This window comes from Centropristis striata, chromosome 1, assembly GCF_030273125.1.
Source record: "Centropristis striata isolate RG_2023a ecotype Rhode Island chromosome 1, C.striata_1.0, whole genome shotgun sequence".
Taxonomy (NCBI): domain Eukaryota; kingdom Metazoa; phylum Chordata; class Actinopteri; order Perciformes; family Serranidae; genus Centropristis; species Centropristis striata.
In genome coordinates this window covers 42,929,914-42,951,609 of record NC_081517.1, presented here as the reverse complement: position 1 = coordinate 42,951,609, position 21,696 = coordinate 42,929,914, and the positions used below count along the sequence as shown (strand labels likewise).

General features: G+C 37.3%; 1 protein-coding gene across 1 annotated transcript in view; it reads right to left on the bottom strand.

Moving 5' to 3' along the window:
* The window catches only part of sorbs2a (sorbin and SH3 domain containing 2a), an 83,017-nt gene that overhangs the window by 28,388 nt on the left and 32,933 nt on the right, over positions 1-21,696 (bottom strand). Inside the window, exons 6-12 of the mRNA XM_059343060.1 lie at positions 20,762-21,178; positions 17,093-17,213; positions 15,355-15,530; positions 12,612-12,678; positions 8,771-8,821; positions 8,446-8,662; positions 5,965-6,079 (exon numbers count right to left, since the gene is read on the bottom strand). Of these exons, the coding sequence (XP_059199043.1) occupies positions 5,965-6,079; positions 8,446-8,662; positions 8,771-8,821; positions 12,612-12,678; positions 15,355-15,530; positions 17,093-17,213; positions 20,762-21,178 (1,164 nt within the window). The remainder of the gene's footprint in view (positions 1-5,964; positions 6,080-8,445; positions 8,663-8,770; positions 8,822-12,611; positions 12,679-15,354; positions 15,531-17,092; positions 17,214-20,761; positions 21,179-21,696) is intronic.

The following is a 21,696-nucleotide window of genomic DNA, read 5'->3' as shown; positions in this document are numbered from 1 at the left end:
ATCAAAATAAACTTTTTCAACAGGTTAATAAATTCTGCCTTTCTTTTCGGGAATTTTTGGGAAGGGGTAGCTGGGAGACAGCTCTAGCTTGAGGTTGCTATGACGACTGTCACAGAGGAGCGTTTCTGGGTCCTGTCCTGATTGACGCGCCAAAACAACAGCAGGGCATTGTGGGATTTGTAGTATTAGCTGTAAATGCGCCATATAATACCGGCAGGTCAGCTTTTATAGTACAATAATAAGATAATAATTTGGTATTGCCTCGCGGGCCAAATAAAATTACACTGTGGGCCAAATTTGGCCCGTGGGCCAGAGTTTGACACCCCTGCATTAGGGAATCCAAACTATTTGTTGGGCAGTGCATAATAGTGCCATAGACAGTATAATTAAACTTGTATACAATAATATTCTGATATGCACTGTCCAACTCTTGACACCAAGGTGTTGAAATAGCCTCTTCAGTCCCCGATGGACGTTTTTGAATTGATATTCATTAAATTCATATGCATAAAAATTAACATGGCTGTGAATCCCCTGACAGAATCACATTACATCTGCTTTATTCAAAGCCATAGCACAGGTGACGGATAATGAAAATCAGCATGTTACTGTGAGCATTACATATTTAACACCCAACCTCATTATCCACACCTTGCTGGCTGGCTGGATTATGTTTAACCCTCCTGTTATGTTAATTTCTCAGGAACAGCAATAATGTTCGTGGGTCAATTTGACCCGGGGCATGTTTAATTATCCAAAAGTGTAATAAACATCCCAAAAATAATAAATAATAAATAAATAAATTGTTTATATGTCATTAATAACTCCATTACTAACCATTTCATGGTTCAATGAGGATAACTCACTCGTTTTTCATAAAAAAGCATGCTAAAACTTTTTTTTAATGTACACTGGAAAGACCTACATATGAATTACAATGGTTTTACATGACAGCAATTTTTTATTTATTTATTTTATTTTATTTTTTTATGAAAAAATACTTTACACTATGTTTTTGTTTTGTTTTTAAACATAATAGGAGGGTTAAGAAGGGGAGGTGCACATAATGAAGTGCTGTTTGGAAGAGACATAAGGGGTTAAGTTAAGTCAAGTCAAGTCAAAGTTTATTTATAGAGCACATTTAAAAACAACCTCAGTTGATCAAAGTGCTGTACAGTTATTAAAATAGAATAAATCATACACAACTGGGTATAAATAAAAACAATAAAAAGAATAAAATACTAAAAACAGTTAAACAACAAAATAAAATAGATTAAAATAGTAATAAAAACTCAATCACCAGATTCACCACTTTAAATCTCATAAATCTGCGGATTTTTTTCTCGTAGATTTGCCACTTCAATCTCGTAAACTTTTATTCTCAAAATATTATTTTCGTATGTTTTTTTTTTTTTTTACACATTCTGGCAGTATGTAATATCCTCCAATATTCTCTAGGGTTGAAATTTGGAATTTGCAAGTATTTCAATGAGTGTCCTATTAAGGGTCAAAGTGGTGAATCTGGGAGAAAAAAGTTGCTTTTTCCCCACTTTTTTCTCGTAAATCTGCGACTTTTTTCGCACAGATTTGCCACTTTAAATCTCTTAAATCTGCAACTTTTTTTCTTGTAGATTTGCCACTTTAATCTAGTAAATTTGCAACTTTTTTCTCGAAATATTACCTGAAGTTACCAAATATACACTACCGGTCAAAAGTTTTAGAACACCCCAATTTTTCCAGTTTTTTATTGAAATTCAAGCAGTTCAAGTCAAATGAACAGCTTGAAAGGGTACAAAGGTGAGTGGTGAACTGCCAGAGGTAAATAAAAAAAGGTAAGCTTAACCAAAACTGAAAATAATGTACATTTCAGAATTATACAAGTAGGCCTATTTTTAAGGGAACAAGAAATGGGTTAACAACTTAACTCTATGGAGTCTTGGGCTATTTTGTCCATTTTTTTCAATTCTTTTCATGTCTTTGTAAGATTTGTGTCTTTTTTTGGTCATTTTGTTTCTTTTTTTAGTCATTTTGTGTCTTTTTTTTAGTCCAACATAAAATGTGATTTTGAATATTTTTTTTTTTTACTTTCAAAACACTATCAGAGTACACTGAGACATTAAACTGCATGATTTTCAATTAAATTCTGGAAAAGTTGGTGTGTTCTTAAACTTTTGACCAGTAGTGTAGTTCTTTGCCTGATAAAGGGTTAAGGAAGCAGAAGTTTATCTCTGCTGATGTGACATGATGGATTATAACACCAAACACTTCCTTTGTATCACAGAGAGACACATTTCCATATCAAATCAACCTGCAATAAACTGTCAGATGGGCTGTAAATATTTACATGCAACAACATTAGAAAGGGAAGTCAAATCAATGGGGAGTGCTGTGTAGCAGGTTAATGAGCTACTCTTTTCTGTTTAAACTCCAACAGCTTTCTCTATTTTACACACTTCAGCGTGCACTACAGTGAAGAGGCTTATTCATTTTGGCTGCTATTTTAACTGTGGAGATGATGCGTTGGTTTACTACTCTGTCTGCTCTTTCTAACCCTAATCCCACATGCAAACGGAGTTTTCATGCCAAATTAAACACTGCCAGGAGATGTTTTGCAGGTGTTGGTAGTGTTACAGCTCCAGCTCTTTTGCTAAAAAGAGAATTCAGCTTGGAGATAAATGAGTCACTCTGTAGAAAAAAATAGTGAGAGCCTGGAGCAGATGCTGCCAATCACACATGTGCTGTGGACACAGAGAAAAAAAAAGGAATACAGTGCCAGAATTTTTTGTTTGTTTTTTCTATAGCTCATAATTGGATAGCAAAATTTTACTGGATTTACTGGAACCAAACTGGATTGTTGGGTGCCATTTTTTACCCTGGCGAGTGAAGAAAAAAAGGCTCTTAATGGACAAAAAGGAGCCTCAGACAGCAGATTGAAATACTGTCTATCCTGCATGCATGATAAGTAAATGCTGGACAAACTGCCTTAACCCTTTATCAGGCAAAGAACTCTATTTGGTAACTTCAGGTAATATTTCAAGAAAAAAGGTGCAAATTTGCGAGATTAAAGTGGCAAATCTACAAGAAAAAAAGTCTCAGATTTAAGAGATTTAAAGTGGCAAATCTGCACGAAAAAAGTTGCAGATTTAAGAGATTTAAAGTGGCAAATCTGCACGAAAAAAGTCGCAGATTTACAAGAAAAAAGTGTGAAAAAAGCTACTTTTTTCTCCCAGATTCACCACTTTAAATCTCATGAATCTGTGCATTTTTTTCTCGTAGATTTGCCCCTTTAATCTCGTAAACTTTTTTTCTCAAAATATTATTTTCGTATGTTTTTTTTTTTACACATTCTGGCAGTATGTTATATCCTCCAATATTCTCTAGGGTTGAAATTTGCAAGTATTTCAATGAGTGTCCTATTAAGGGTTAAAGTGGTGAATCTGGGAGAAAAAAGTAGCTTTTTTCCCACTTTTTTCTCGTAAATCTGCAACTTTTTTCGTGCAGATTTGCCACTTTAATCTAGCAAATTTGCACCTTTTTTCTAGAAATATTACCTGAAGTTACCAAATATAGTTCTTTGCCTGATAAAGGGTTAAGGCAGTTTGTCCAGCATTTACTTATGCATGCAAAATAGTGCAGGATAGACAGTATTTCAATCTGCTGTCTGAGACTCCTTTTGGTCCATTAAGATCCTTTTTTTCTTGACTCTCCAGGGTAAAAAATGGCACCCAACAATCCAGTTTGGTGGCAAAGTGAAATTGGAAAATTGAAACAAACTGGATTGTTGGGTGCCATTTTTTTACCCTGGAGAGTCAAGAAAAAAAAAGGCTCTTAATGGACCAAAAGGAGCCTCAGACAGCAGATTAGCCAGCGTGGGTTTACTTCTACTCTACAGCTTTCTCCTTTTATTGCCTTATCAGGAACTGACTCATGCATTATTACCCTGATAGAGCTCTCTGCAGTCATCGCAATATACATCTGCAAAACCTTCACAAACAATGTTTTTTTTATAAAGATTTTCCCACAAAACAGACTCCTCGTCTGTTACATATTCTCCATTATCCTGCTCTTATCTCAGATACCTCTTGTCTATTATTTTCTGCCCTCCCTCTACACAGTAATTATCTCTGCTGTCTGCTTTGTCATTCACCCCACAGAGTGAACAGCCAGTACAGACTCTAGAGGATGCAGCACTGTAAACCTTCGCTTTTTAACGCCAACGCTGTGTCTGACAGAAAGTCTATGCAGAGGCACAGAATATGAAAATACATTAGTAAGAAAGGTAAAATTGCTTGTGACTCTTTCCTCAGTTTGAACATCTAGTCGGTTTTTTTTGCACCATTTCTATTTGGTCATTTTGTGTCTTTTTTTGGTCATTTTGTTTCTTTTTCGGGTCATTTTGTGTCTTTTTTTTGGTCAATTTGTGTCTTTTTTAGTAAATTTGTGTCTTTTTTGGTCATTTTTGGTCATTTGGGGGTCAATTTGAGTCCTTTTTTGCTTAATTCTATGTAATTTTTTTTTTTATCATTTTGTGTCCTTTTGTGGTCAATTTGATTCTTTCTTGGGTAATTTTGTGTCTTTTTTGGTCAATTTGTGTCTTTTTGTGGTCATTTTTTGTCATTTGGGGGTCAATTTGAGTCCTTTTTTTGCTTAATTTTATGTAATTTTTAAGTTTCAAGTTGTTACTTTCCAAAGAGTCTCTGGCTTGAAGCTGACCGTTTTTTGCACCATTTCTGCAGAGTTAGTCCCCTTCATGTTGTTAGTGTTTTGTTGTTCCCTTTTTTTTTATTTTTTACATTTTGTCTTTATTTAGAATCACATTTCAATATCACATTATTATATATTATTATTATTATAACAGTCATCACCGTTTTGATAATAGACACTGTGATCAATATTTTCAGATTTTTATAAACAAACGAACGAACAGAACTTGGGGCGGTTTCCATCTACAGCAGGGGTGTCAAACTCTGGCCCGCGATCCAAATTTGGCCCGCAGTGTAATTTTATTTGGCCCGCGAGGCAATACCAAGTTATTATATTATTACTGTAAATTAATGACATTGATGTGCTTTTTATTTGAAATTTGATTTTGCATGTCTGCACTATTTAGTTATATATTGTATGTTTATAAGCGTTGCTGGTTCCATATTTAATGTTAGAGCAAAACATGTTTGGTATATATTAAAAGGTTTATTTGTTCAATGTTGGCCCGCGATTTTATTCAAGTTTCAAATTTTGGCCCATTGTGTATTTGAGTTTGACACCCCTGATCTACAGTAAGAAGTAAAAAAAAAAAAAAGATTAAAACATTTTTTTTAAAGAAAGTTACACAATATTAAACAAAAGAAGGGCGTTTCGGGGCGATGTAAAATCTCCACTTCTCCCAGATTTCCTCAAATTTTGCTTTTTGAAGCCTCACTGAGAAAGTGATTCTTTCCATTACAAAAATTTCACAGATGATGTCATACCACTCGTCTATAGATGGGCTGTCTGGCTTGAGCCATTTCCTTGTTATAGCTTTTTTAGCAGCTACACTCAGTATGCCAAAAAGGTATTTTGTGTTTTTATTTGAGGATGTAGAAGCCCAAAAAGAAATTCATCCCGATTAAAAGCTGTTGTTCCCTTTTATAGAAATTAAGCTTCTTTTTTAGCATCAAGGTGAAGCAAGAAAAGCAGCATGATGATTGTTTTCCTGAACAATAACAGCAACAATAATTACAGGAATCACTTCCCTGTCACAGTATTATAGAAATATGAAGAAGCCAGCTAGGGAAGCACACATCACGTCTTCTAAATGTTAAAAAGAATAAATTTTAACAGCCTGAGCTGATTCCAGAGCGACCTCACAGGTTAATCAAACGTAATGGACGGCAGTAATGTGGTGATGGCTGCCAAGTGGGTTTTAACAGGTCAGTGTCAGAACTGATTATAATGAAATGAGAGCACATTTTTAAATATACTTACTGGTCTTTCGTGCTCCAGGATGGAGGACTTCCCAGGCTCGTACTCAAAAATACTCTTCGGCTCTGCACGGTACTTTCGTGTGTCCACTTTCCTATTGGGAGGTCCCCATTCATTCCTGGTGCAAGAAAAATAAAAACAGGTTTGTTAGAAAAGAGCCTGACACCAAGTTAAATCATTCAACGATATATTAAACCACATTTAAAACTAATATAATATTAAATGGCACTTTATAAGCTAATATAATTTAAGGTGGCTCTAAAAAACACAGTTGACAAAATACGCATAAATTATAAATAAATGAATCGAATTGTCTGAAGCATCATTCATAACATTGTCATCTGAGTTCTAAACCATTATTTAAACCCTTACTGCCCACATTTATTTACAATTATATAAAAAAGTGTGAATTTCAATATAGCATACACACATACATACATACATAGATACACACACACATACACACATACACACACACACATACACACACACACATACATATATACATGCATACACACATACATACACACACATACACACACACACACACACACACACACACACACACATACATACACACATACATACATACATACACACACACGCACACACGTACATACATACATACATACACAGACACACACACACACGCACACACACATACATACATACACACATACATACACACACACACACACACACACACACACACACACACACATACACACACACACACACACACACACACACACACACACACACACACACATGCACACACACACACACACACACACACACACACGCGCACACACACACACACACACACACACACAATAGATATAAATGTAGCTATTATGCAAATTAGCGACATTAGGCAAAATTGGGCATAATAGTTATTAAACAAATATTCCAGGTCTCAGGTAAATAGGTTATTGTATTGATTCTGCTATTGCTGAATATGTTTCTGTACAATGATTGCTGTTCCATCATCACATGTATGTGATCGTAAGCGGTTTGAGGCAAATTCAGAACAAATGGTTAAAAGCTGCACCAGGGTTTTTGATATATTTGAACAAATATATCAGCTATAAGCTGAGAACATCTCCTTTTAGAGTTTTATTTTGAGAGCTTTTTAGCATTTTATTTTGCTAATTTTATTGTCTGCCTATGAAGAAAGAACTGCCGGCCGAGCAGCAGTTTTCACAAGCAACCACAGAGGAAAGAAATGTTGTGCAGAGTCAGCATATTTCACATCTAACCTCTGAACTAAGAGTGGAAGGACAATGGAAAGACCAATCATGACTGTTTTGAGCATTGAAGCTTCATTAAAAAACCTGACCAGGAGCTTTAAATGTAAAAAAAAAAAAAAGGGAGAAAAAAAAGGACATTCGGTACGGCCCTAAAATGAATAATCCATCACATTTATTAGTTCATGTACAAGAAAAACGGGATTCGATTTCATTTAGATTGCTTGTACAGTCGTAATTGAAAGCCAGGATTGTATAACAAAGAAGGTGTAAATTAATAATTAAATGACATGAATATAGGCTCTGAGGGAGTATAATGTTTATTTGGTGATGATGCTTTGAGAGACACCCTTGAAATCTGTCAGTGTTATAACTATTTTCAGTATTTGTCTATATAACTACATTTAAATGTGTGTATATATATATATATATATATATATATATATATGTATATATATATATATATATATATATATGTTTTGTTGTTGTTTTTTCTTTATTTTTATGTATGTATGTTTTTTATTTACTTTTATTTATTTATTTTTATTTAATTTTTGCTTTATTTACATCTTTTTTTTTATAGGTTTACCGTGTTTTTCTTATACTTATTTGGAGAGGGGAAGAGGGGATGGGAGGGAGAATAGGGAGAAAAAGTTTGCTTTGTTGCATGTAATAATGTCTTGTTTGACTAGCTGTAATCTGCAAGCAAAAATCTAATAAACACATGTTTAAAAAAAATGACATGAATATACTAAGTGCTGAGAGAATGAGAATGTATCTTTTCTATTTACTATTTATTGAGATGAGATGATAAGGATGTATCTTGTTATTTACTATTTATTATGCTTTTTTTTATGAGTCCAGTACGTGAGTGCATTGAATTTCATTGTATTTCTGTGCAATGACAGATAAAAATCTAATCTAATCTAATAAAATATGAGCCTTTGCTCTGTTTTATGTTTTGTTTTTATTTGTTCTTTGTGGCTTTTTAAAATTAAGATTAATTTTAAAATTGAGATTAATTTTAAAACCTACTTTTATTTACTGTTTTTTGTTTTACCCAGCATGAGACTCGCTTTGTTTTAGTTGTTTTTGCTTGTTCTTTGTTTTTATTGTTTTTATTGTTGGTTTGTCCTGCCATGTACAGCACTATGTATCAGCTAACACTGTCTTAAAGGGCTCTATAAATAAAGTTGATTTGATTTGATTTGAAAAGAGATGAGAAAGCTCCTCTTACGTGTCAGGCGAGTCCCTCTCCCGGTCGCTGTCTCTGGCCCTCAGCTGGAGGAGGGATGGCATGGGTGGAGGCGGTGGCGGCACCGGGGACGGCGAAGGCTCCCGAGGGCCCGGGTGTCCTCCGTTGTCCGAGGGGCTTTTGGCGAGCGGCCTGTACGTATGTGTCCTTGGCGCCGGGTGGGCCATGGTGGCGGGGTTGGAGGTCAGGCCGTACTCGTCTGTTAAGGACAGGACAGAGGAGACACGGAGCGAGAAGTAATGAGGCAAAGCGAGCCGGACAAGAGGAAAGAAATGTATTATTGGATGAGACGTACAACATCTCTCACCATTGTTTATGACAGCATATGTTGCATTGTACGTGTCAGAATAGTCATCATCTGTGAAGGAAAGGAACAAAGACTGATTGGGCTGCAAACATACTTTATGGCAGCTATTCTCAACCTTAGGGTCGGGACCCCAATTGGGGTCGCGAGATGATTTCTGGGAGTCGCCAAATCATTTTGGAAGTCAGCTCTGTCTCCACTGTGTTGAAGTGTTCATGTGTTCTAGTATTTTTGGTCATTTAATGTCTTTTTTTTGGTAATTTTGTGTATTTTTTGGTCATTTTGTGTCTTTTTTGGTCATTTTGTTTCTTTTTTTGTCAATTTGTGTCTTTTTTGGGTCATGTTGTTTCCTTTCTGGTGAATTTGTGTCATTTTGTTTCCTTTTTTTGGGTCATTTTGTTTCTTTTTTGGGCCATTTTGTGTCTTTTTATGGTCAATTTGTGTCTTTTTGGTCAATTTGTGTCTTTTTGTGGACATTTTTTGTCATTTGGGGGTCAATTTGAGTCCTTTTTTGCTTAATTTTATGTAATTTTTTGATCATTTTGTGTCATTTTGTGGTCAATTTGATTCTTTTTTGGGTCATTTTGTGTCTTTTCTGACAAATCCCAAAGTATCAAGTTGTTACTTTCCAAGGAGTCTCTGGCTTGAAGCTGACTGTTACACACTCAGGAGGTCAGAATGGACCTTTAAACTGATAGCAAAGGACTTAGATTAAAAGTAACAATAAAATATAAAGTGAGCGGGGTTCGCGGACAACATGCATGTTAAATTGGGGGTAGCGACTCAAAAAGGTTGAGAACTACTGCTCTATATGGTACAAGATGGAACAAGTGTGTAGCTTCGTCTCCTGGGAGAACAGCATCTTTAGTCAGCTTTAATACAGGCAGTTACAAAGTAATTTCCAATAGTGACCATTTTTCACAGCAGAGAGAAGTACTGTATAGAAACCACCCAAGCAGCATAAACCACTTTCCCTCTGTTCATCCACAAGGTCAGCATGACTCTAACAACAGTTTACAATTGTCTTTCCAAGAACTCTTTCTTTTGAGTTTTCTTGCTCGCAGCTTTCTCGAGAACTGCTCATCCAAACCACACACTCGACACTGTATAACAAGTAAACACTTTATTTGCTCACAGCAAAATAAACACCTCTGACCTCTCTTTTTTTTCATTTTCTTGAATGTAGTCAACAGAGAGCGAGCTTTACCTGCTGCATGCTGTTCGGCCCAAAGGCACAAATATTGCAGTGACTCACTGCAGCAGCTGGTTTCGACCACAGCAATAGAAATGATATAGGAAAAGTATACGTGTGTGTAAAATGTATAAATGTGTACGACAGACATTTTACATTCTTCTTTTGACGATATATTAGAGGTGGGAATCACCAAAGTCACCATACAATATTATTGCGATTTTAAGCATTTTGCGCAGTGGCGGTTCTACACAGGCCCTGTGTCAAATTAATAATAAAATGGTCAATTTATAACGATAAACAATGGAACAATTCTAACCTTTTTTTTGTTCAAACAATATCTCATTGTACACAAAAGGAACCTAGAATGTGAACATTGTATAATAGTTTAACTCTATGGAGTCTTAAAGGGCTATTTTGTCCATTTTTGAATCCTTTTAATGTCTTTGTAAGTCATTTTGTTTCTTTTTTTGGTAATTTTGTGTCTGTTGTTGTGTCTTTTTTAGTTATTTTCTGTCTTTTTTTGTCATTTTTATGTCTTCTGTGGGGTTTTTTTTGGTTATTCTGTCTTCTCATTTTGTGTCTTTTTTGGTCATTTTGTGTCTTTTTCAAGACATTCAAAGATTTTGAATGCTTAAATATCATCTTTGCCATTCTTTCATGTGCTAATGTGAACTAAACTCTGATTAAACACTGGCCCCTCCTTGGCCCCCACAGTAAAAATGGTCTAGAACCGCCACTGATTTTGCGATACAGTATATTGCGATTAAACTGCATTTTGTGTCCACAAAATTAAATTAAATTAAGAATTGTTTCGTCAAATAGAATACAGAAAATTCTTGTGGGAACCCAACGAGACTATTTTCATCGAGATAGCATGACGTCAGGTCACATGACCACTTTGAAAATCACCATGGAACACCACAAAAACAGCCTAACTTTCCAGCATTGTTTCGGAGACTTCCCAACACAATATCCAGACATATTTGGTTATTGCCTATAGATCCCTTAGATCTTCTAGTTTCATATGATAGTCTAGACTGAATGGTCCAAAAAGTGAAAGTGAGGAGCATTTATGGGTACAAGTCAGGAACCGGCCTACTTTACTTATTTCAAGGGTGCTGAATAAAAAAAAATGGTTCCCAAGCGAAATTTTGAGTTTTTGACCTTCTCATTTGCATATCATAATGGAGGCCAATTTGCCCATCTTGCTCAGTCGTTGGACCATTTCCCCTTAGTTTTTTTGTAAGTAGGCAATCAAAGATGAGGAAATTATGTTTCTAGATCTATAGTCTAGGGTCAGAGCAAGAATATAGTGGAGGCTCAGTGTCTTTTTTATGTTGCAAAAAGTTGCAAAATACCAACTTTTAAGGTGAAATTAAGCATTATTTGTGTCATTTTTTAAGGCCGACATAAATATTACATCAATATCACTTTTAAATGTTCCAGTTGGTATTTTGCATATATATATATATATACATAAAAAAAGACACTGAGCCTCCACTATATTCTTGCTCTGACCCTAGACTATAGATCTAGAAACATAATTTCCTCATCTTTGATTGCCTACTTACAAAAAAACTAAGGGGAAATGGTCCAATGACTGAGCAAGATGGGCAATTTGGTGGCCATTTGATACAAATTAGAAGGTCAAAAACTCAAATGTTCATTTTGGGAACCATTTTTTTTAGACTCAGCACCCTTGAGATATGTAAGGTAGGCCGGTTCCTGACTTGTACCCATAAATGCTCCTCACTTCTTATAGAAGGCCTTTATTCTGAAATCCGTCTTGACTATGATACCAATATCTCCAGTATCTTCCTAAAAGCGGGCCTGATACATTCCATTGGATTGCTATATATCGATACTTGCCGACCATGTATGGATATAATATTGCCACGCAAAAAATTGCAATACTATGCTGTATTGATTTTTCCCCCACCTCTACAATATATAACACCTCACTTTGTCCCAGTTGTAGCACCTCACAGACGCAGTGCATTAACCATATTTTGTCATAACTGTGTATTTGATTCTGGCTATAATTCAAAGCTGCTGTTTTCTGTGACGAAACTGCAGTTTTTTAGACTCTACAAGCCTACAAGGGGTTACTCAAAAGAAAGACTTTGATGGAACTGACATATTGCTTTGGAGAATATCTGAATATTCAGAGAGTCATGGGAACTCTGCGAGATATATCAAAAACATAATCACAGGCCTGTGGATGCTTTTAGGCACACTCAATCATGAAATAGTGTGTGATTGTGTGTGTTTGTGCTGCAGTAGAAGAAGCCTGAGCAGTTTAGAACAAACAAGCTTTGAACTGACTGTGTGATATTGTCAAGCCCATAAAATTAGAGCAGATTTCCCAGGACAGCTCTGTGTCTATTCAAGGTTTCTCTCAATTCCGCCTCCTCTCCAGACTCTCTTGCTCTCATCTAATGAGTTCTGGCTCTGAGGTTCTCTGGGTCTTTTGGCTTAACAAGAACCGACATGCACACACACACAAAGATACACACAAACACACACACACACACACACACACACACACACAAAGTATGCATGCTTGGCCAATTCCTTTCATAATGTCTGACGAATCACATAAAATGATGGGGTTTTTCTGCCTTTCAGTGTGATTCAGTACAGACTTACCTGCTTTGTGAACCTTGTGGATCTGTTTGAACATTGTTTTGTACCAATCCTTCGGTCTATCCACCGTCTGCGGAGAGAGAAATAATCATAAAGATTTATGTAGTGCGAAATGCAACATAAACTGCATAGCTGAAGTTAGAGATTAGACTGGGCTGCTGCTGTTTTATGGGACTGAGCACTTACTGAGGAGAGAAAAACACACTCTCAGCCTTCCTAGAGATCCACATTTCAATCAAAGAGAATTTAACTTATGCTGAGGCATGAATAAATTATTTACAAAGACTCATCGTATGAGACACCCTCCATATGTCTTGCATAGATCTACTTTTTCTACAATAAAAATTTTCTTGCAGTCTAATTGATGCATTCAGGCATTGTAATCTCTCTCGAACGGAATCATATTTTCATCTTATTTGTTTTAGCTGTTAACTACTGCACATATTTTTTCCAAAATAATGTCAAAAGACGAGGGTTTCACCTCCTATTTTCTAGACCACGCCCACTGTTGGACAATCTAATCAAATCAAAGAATTTGATTTAAGTCCCTCTCATAACTATTACCTCATGTACATATCCTGTTTTGCGTGAGAATAGGTCACATTTCAGAAGATAAAGAGTCTGTTTCACTCTGACTTATCCCATCAATCAATCCATTCTTTTTGGCTATTTTATCAATTTACAACAAAAAAAAGTACAACAACGTGAACAAAACAGTATAATCCATCATCAATCTGAATGTGTGTACAGTGGATGTTTTAGCTTTAAACATACTTACTACACTGCGAAAAAAGAAAATTCGGGTGAACTCAAAATTTCAAGGCAACAAACTTCGATAAAATTTTAAGTTGGACAATTAAACTAAATATTTTAAGTTTGGTTTTTGCTCAACTCTATGTCAGCTAATGTTGCGACCACAATTTTGAGTTAGCATTGATACACTAATGGCTACTCTTGTAGCTGTAACAAGCAGCGCCGCTAGCATCAGTAAGCCGCTAGCATCCGTTAGCCGCTAGCATCCGTTAGCCGCTAGCATCAGTTAGCCGCTAGCTTTCGCTAATGACCAAATTTCACCGCTTTCCCGCATTTCACAACAAAGAAATAAGAGTTATCAGAACTATTGTCCCTTGTTGTGAACCCCAACTTAAAGATATAAGTAACAACAACTCACCAACTTGTTTTTGAGCAGACAACTGGCTTCCTTTGTTGTGCTAACTTTTGCCCTAAATGTCAGTAATTTATATTTCCAAGTTTTACCAAATTAAATCACTGTTTTAGGCCAAAAAATACAAGTTGGCTTTTTTGCAGTGTATATAAATTGCCATAATATCCAAACATGTAGTCAACAAAGCAAGAAAATGGCATAACAGATCAGATACTTGATATTTTACTATTGCAGTTTGTTTTGGTACTAGTTTGCAAATGTGTTTTGCAGAATTGATTGTGATGATTGTGTCTGCTTTCAGGAATCAATGTCAGCAGGTTTGGTTTCGCAGCACAGAGGATACACAAGCCATGTTGCTACAAAACCAAAGTGGGAGCTCCTGGTGCTCTGCCTGGAAAATCCAGAAGGGACCCTGGTATGTGTGTCTTTGTGTACACAGTATAGATCTAACAGCCACTTCAAAAAAGAGCTATCAAATGGCAGAGAGACTTAATCCTCCCTTTATTCAGTTGCGCTAAACACTGTGTCTGGACTCTGGTCAGAGAAGAGGCATTTTTGGCTCCACAGTGAAGGAGTGTGTGTGACCAAGCATGTAACATTGGCACGGCCGAGAGACGGGCCAATTACCACTTCATTCTCCATGGCTACCAAATAAAGTGCCCACAAAAATGTTTGTCCGCTCACAACAAGGAGCATCTGTTTTTCTTCTTTCCAGCATTTTTTCTTTCCACCTTTTCTCTTTTACTTTTATTGCCTGACTCTCATTCTTTCCCGTAACTTTCTCTCTGGCTCTCTCATTCTGTAGTTGAACATGTTTGACTTTAAATGTCGCTCCTCAAGAAACGGATAACCAACTGAAGTGTTAATACTCGAAAAAAAAAGGCCTTAACAGAGATAACACACTAGACAGACACTTTGTAAGCAGCGAGGACCTTGCAGCGCTGATAGTATTTTTTTTCCTCTGCACAGGTACAAAAAGGATCAAATGCAGGTATCATTTGGCTGGAGGAATGTTGATACTATGCAATGCAACTTTGTTTTGATTTTATTTTGCTAGGAGCATCTGTTTTTCTTCTTTCCAGCATTTTTCTTTCCACCTTTTCTCTTTTACTTTTATTGCCTGACTCTCATTCTTTCCCGTAACTTTCTCTCTGGCTCTCTCATTCTGTAGTTGAACATGTTTGACTTTAAGTGTCGCTCCTCAAGAAACGGATAACCAACTGAAGTGTTAATACGCGAAAAAAAAAAGGCCTTAACAGAGATAACACACTAGACAGACACTTTGTAAGCAGCGAGGACCTTGCAGCGCTGAAGCAAAGACCTTGTCTGAGCTCATCTTTATAACTGGCACGCAGAGGGAGAGTCAAAAGAGATACAGAGATGGTGAAAGCGAGACAGAAAGGGCTTTTTAATATGGGGTCAAAAGCTGCTGACAGCCGAAAGTAATCCCCTCTCACGAGCCTGATCACATATCAAGACAACAAAAAATGGGTCAAAAGAAACTCCTGTGCAGCGCTACAGTACCTCACACCGACGTGTTCAGCTGTGTGTGTGTGTGTGTGTGTGTGTGTTTGAGCTCACCGTGCGGATGGCGATAGGGATGCCAGTGTCGTCCACTGGGCCGATGCCCTCGTAATGAGGAGCTTTAATAATGGACACCTTCTTCTCTTCTTCTGAGAAGCGGGCGATGGGCACAGTGCTGCTGACGCTGGTGTGGCCAGACACCACCGACTCTCTGATTACTGACTCGCTGCCCTCTGGATGTGACGAGGGAAAAAGGGGAGAAAAGAGAAAGAAACGCTGTTAGTTCACTGCAAAAAAAGAAAAGTTGGGTGAACTCAAAATTTCAAGGCAACAAACTTCGATAAAATTCTAAGTTGGACAATTAAACTAAATATTTTAAGTTTTGTTTTTGAGTTTGCTCAACTCTTAATTCAGATTTTTGTCAACTCAACTGTAAGTTGTACTAACTTATAATTTTACATTGTAATAACTTTTAATCCTTACTTCTGCTAACTTCTGCAATGTGCTGAATTGGCACGATTGTAATGCCGCTATGAAATGTCAGCTAATGTTGCGACCACAATTTTGAGTTAGCATTGATACGCTAATGGCTACTCTTGTAGCTGTAACAAGCAGCGCCGCTAGCATCAGTTAGCCGCTAGCATCAGTTAGCCGCTAGCATCAGTTAGCCACTAGCATCAGTTAGCTGCTAGCTTTCGCTAATGACCAAATTTCGCCGCTTTCCCGCATTTCACAACAAAGAAATAAGAGTTATCAGAACTATTGTCCCTTGTTGTGAACCCCAACTTAAAGATATAAGTAACAACAACTCACCAACTTGTTTTTGAGCAGACAACTGGCTTCCTTTGTTGTGCTAACTTACATTATTGCCCTAAATGTCAATAATTCATATTTCCAAGTTAAACCAACTTAAATCACTGTTTTAGGCCAAAAAATACAAGTTGGCTTTTTTGCAGTGTTGTAGCTAGTAATAATAATAATAATACCGTTATTTATATAGCATCTTTAAAAACAGCATTCACAAAGTGCTTTGACAGAACAAGCATGAATAAAACTCATGAAAAACATAAGAAACCAACAATGAAGAAATGAAGAAGGAAAAAAAAGAAAAGGAAAAAAAATATATACAGTAGTGTTCAATAAAATAGCAGTCCAATGTGACTAACCAGATTAATCCAGGTTTTTAGTATATTTTTTATTGCTACATGGTAAACAAGGTACCAGTAGGTGCAGTAGATTCTCAGAAACCCAACAAGACCCAGCATGCATGATATGCAGCTCTTAAGGCTGTGAAATTGGGCAATTAGTTGAAAAGGGTATGTTCAAAAAAATAGTCTGCCGTTGACTTTACAAACTCAAAACTATTTTGTACAAACTTTTTTTTTCCTAGGATTTAGCAATCCTGTGAATCACTAAACTAATATTTAGTTATGCTTGTTATGGCATAATAAGGGAGGTGATTGTGCTTAGTTGTGGTAAAATACAACAACTTGACATTGAATACTTGGTAAATGTATGAACAGTAAATTTTGAGGTAATCTACTAGAATTTGGAATTTTGCTCCCCTAATGCCCCTAAAATATACTTTATTATCACATTGAAGAATCATTTATTAAATTTTATATGCACTTGAAAGTCATTCCAAATTATAGTAGATTAGCTTTAAAAGCTCAATGCACAATGACCTCCCTTATCATGCATGTTTATGATTTTATATGATATTTCCATAGAATTGCTATTAAAACATGGAGGTGTCCTCGTCTCAAATAGAAAGAACAAAAGAGGAGTGACTCACCTGAACTCCTGCTCTGTCTCTGGAGCCCGGTGTGGAGTGAGGTGGGTGGAGGAGGGTAGGCCGGAGGAGAGAGGGGCCTCTGGGGAGCACTTCCATTCATAGCGTGAGAGAGGACCTGGCCCTATGAGGGACCCACAAGCCAGAAATAATCAGTTACTACCCATCGCAAACAGCAGCAAAATGTGCAAATTTCCATTTATAGTGGGGAATGTTGCTGTTCTGCCCTACAACATTAGATAATGAGTGCAGATATAAAAAAACAAAACAAGAAAAATGATTAATTTTATAGATCCATTAGTAAGTAGTCCTCATATTAAAGAGGTATAGGAGTCTATGATGAAATGAATGTACATTTGGACAGATATTGGGGCTGATGAGATTCAGGAATAGCTGAATCTGAAGTGACTGCACAATGTAAGAACAGTTAGTGAGGGGAAGGGCCACGTGTTGAATCACTTCACTTCAAAACAGACAGAAGAGATTAAAACAGTGACGGTAAGCAACAAAACTCTTTCAGATTCACATACATTTCATTTGAAATTAGTTGCGACACACAAGACAACAGACACGATAGAGTTACAATGGGTGGCTCTTCTGGAGAACGCTCTCCCATTCAACGTGACACAGGAACATACAATCTCATCTGACAAAGGATAAAAACACAGTATTTTAACTTTAAGGCCAGTATGTTTCGATCAAAGATCCATGATGGCATAAAACCAGTCACTATCTAGCGAAAAATGCCAATTTAAAAGTGATTGGCTCACATTTAAACAATTCACCTATGGCTAAGCCCCGCCCCCTCCACTCACTCGGACAAACTGTCAACATTTGACCATTTTAAACTTAAAATCTCAAGAAAAAACACATAAAAAAACGACTGAAAACGGACTAACTCCAATGCATTTCAATGGATGTGGAAGCAGAGAGTGTCCGAGTGTATTGAGTTAGCTATGCGCACTGTGATTGGTTCATTGCGTTTGGGGGTGTGGCTTAGCTATAGGTCAATTGCAAAAACTATATCACTGCAAATGTATTTTTGCGACTCGTCACATTTAATCAGTGATTGTGTGGGAAGTGTAATGCACAGGCAGGGACCTTCTTACACTCACTGTGGGAGTGCTCTTTGGTTTTTCCTTTCTGGAAAGAGGTTATAGGAAAACTGGGTGAATGGCTTGGAAAAACTCTGCCAGAATCCCCCCAGCTCTGCCTACTGGGAGACAGGTCAGGGTCACCACCAGGAATATCAAAAGCAGAATTCGGTTTAGCATTAATAAATAATAACTTAACTCTATGGAGTCTTGGGCTATTTTGTCCATTTAAATTCTTTTCATGTCTTTGTAAGTCATTTTGTGTCTTTTTTTTTAGTCATTTTGTGTCTTTAGGTGTCTTTTTTGTCATTTTGTGTCTTTTTTTGGTCATTTTGTGTCTTTTTTTAGTCCTTTAGTTCAACATAAAATGTGATTTTAAATCTTTTTTTACTTTCAAAACACTATCATGCTCAATAAAGAATTTTAAATGTTGCAAATGTGCATTCATTTCAGAGTACACTGAGACATTAAACTGCATCATTTTCAATTAAATTCTGGAAAAGTTGGTGTGTTCTAAAACTTTTGACCAGTAGTGTATGTTATCATATACTAACTTTGCGAACATAGTGTTTAGTGTTGGGAAATGTTCTGCTGCGCTGTTAATGGGCTGGGATTTGGGTTTGTATGTGTATTTGCATGTATATGCATTTTTTGTTTTTAATTTATGTATTTTTGTTTAATATGGTCGATTTGTTTGTGTGAAAGTTTGATCTCTTTTGTATGATGTTTGACCTATAAGAAATTGAATGAAAACTTAAATAACAAAATCAGTGATTGTGTGTTGGGCTCAGAGCTGCTGCTGCTAACATGCTGCACACAATATGCCTTCAGTGTTGTCATGATGTTGTCAAACTTCTTCCTTGTTTAGTGTTTAGGCCGAGAGAACGTGGATAATTCAATGCAGTAGGCAGATAACGAAGCTGTGGTTATAATGCCACAGCTTGCAATTTAAAAACCCAATGGTTTGAAGCTGGACGCTATAATGACTTCTGAATCACTGACCACATCCCAAATTCTGATCAGTGTTCCAGTTCTGTGATTCTCTTATGAATGGATAATTTTTGGTTAGAGAAGCAATGAAGCCAATTAGCACTTTTGTGGGCGGGACTAAGGATGGGAATGACATCTGTGGTAGAGAAGCAACATATTTCTCTAATTCAGATTGCACTAATGCAAGAGACAAGCCACAAGGCTTGGAGTAAACAGTGACAGTCGTTTAAAAAATTATGATACCAGTGCCCTTGAAGTGATACCAAAAGAATTCTTCACTTGATCGCTTTTTCATATTCTACTTGATTCAATACCCTTCGTGTGAATGGTAGCCTTCAGTTGCAAAAAGTGCCACCACTACCCCCCATTTAAATCCTTTTTACATGAATACATTACACACTGAACTACACCGCCCTCCATCTTCAGCACACCACAGACTCCAGGGATTGTTGCTGCTGCGGTAGCGATCCAATCACATGGCACATTAAATCAAGGCACGTTTGCAGTGATTGGCTGCAAAAACTATATACAAATAGTATTTTTTTTCCTCTGCACAGGTACAAAAAGGATCAAATGCAGGTATCATTTGGCTTCGAGAAATGTTGATACTAGCTGGTGCTAGGTTAGTTCACCAGATACCTTAAAATTCTATGTTAGTTTTCAAGAAGACTTTAAAATCTAAAATTATCAGGGGTTACAATGAAATTTGATTGAATTTGATTTTTCAGTTTAAGGTATCATGTGTTTTGTAACAATGTGAATTACTCAGTTAATGTAATGTATATAATGTAGATGGTACAGGAGAGGCAAAAATAAGCCTTGGGGCTTCAGCCTATTCCTTTTTCGGTTGCTGGTCTGATGGATTCTTTTGTAAAAAAACATGATTTTATTTTGTTGTCTTTGTTTTGTTTGTTTTTGTTGTTGTTTTTTGTAACCGATATAAAGCATTCATTCATTCAAAGGTATAGAAGACTGTTCCCCAGCCCTAGTGACTATGCAATGCAACTTTGTTTTGATTTTATTTTGCTAACAACAAGCCAATGTCCAACTAAATAATGCAGCCCTAACAAAGTGAGATTTCAGACTTAATGGAAGTTGGAAAACAAGGTGCACATTTTGTGGCCGTACGTCTTTTCCGACGTCAATATAATGAGCTGAGAGGAAACGTAACAACAGTCCTCGATATATATAACCCTCCACTTCTCCTTGAACAAGTTCAGTTTTTCAAAAATTACCAGAAAACTGGCAGCCAACAGCTTCCAACGTTGCCCTGCTACAAGTTTTCTGAAAAATGGTTTTGTCTCGTCGTGAATTTTTGATGTGAACTGGCCTTAAGAGATGGTGTAATTGCATAAAGGCATAACAAAGAGAAAAAGCACATAGACATAGAGCTCTAACAAGTACAGACAAATTAACAAAATAAGGGAACATTAGGTTATAGTTGATGGTTAGTAAAAGGTAAAAATCGGAACACATTTTGCATTTTGTGAAAGCTTGGTTCAGCCATCCAAATGAGTGGAGGTAGGAGGGAACCGTTTGTTTTATGGTAATGATGTGTGTTACAGCAGTGACTTGTTGGGATAATTACGTTAGTGACAGTGGCTGCTGCAGCAGTGGAGGCCGCAAAGGTTGTTAGCACATCGTCAGGGCCAGCAGTGGATGTGTAGGTGGAGACATGGCTGAGCGTGGGCGATGGCGTGGGCGAGGCGCCGGGCGAGTCCAGGCTGCAGATCTGCAGCTCGTCCAGCAGACCCGCAGTGGACGAGGAGTAGTGGCTGAGAGCTGACACCGTCACGGGGGACGCCGAGGGCGACGCGCAGCCGCCGCCGCTGTTCATGCTGCTGATTGTGGGAAGGCTCGGCCGGCCTGCTGCGCCGGCTCCCATAGGAACGTACGGGGTGGGCGACAGGGCCTTGGGCATGAGGCCGGGCAGGTAGTCGAGTGACTCTGAGCTGTGGCAGCGATAGGGGGAGTGCCGTGCTGAGGGGTCGGGGGAGGGAGGCCCCTGGTGTTGGAGGAGGGAGAAGGAGTTGATTGGAAAAGGAGGAAAGGAGGAGAGTGCTTAGTGATATCACCCATTTGCCACTTTGTTGTCACAGAGGAAGTGAGGAAGTAACACGTGAGCCTAACAGAAGGTGAAATGCTGCTGAAGTGTCTCCTGAAACATGATTAATGCTGTGAACTGAAGAGGCTCTGTTAGTTCAAACTCTGTGGAAGTATACAGACAGTAACAGTGGTATAAAAGAGATGAAACAGTTGGTTATCACACATACGGCATGAGTTCACACATAATGTAGAACCACCATTAGTTAGTTTGGTTGGTTGGATGGCAGCACCAAGACTAGCAAACTTCAAGCACACAAGCAGCATATGGCGAGCATAAAAACACCAGCACTTCTTGTTTTCTATGGAGTTAGATTTGTGCCAAAATGTAAAAAAAACAACACTTTTTCAAATTAAAACAAAAAAATATTAATCAAAATATCAAATACAAAATTTAAACAATAGAAATGAAGTCAAAGA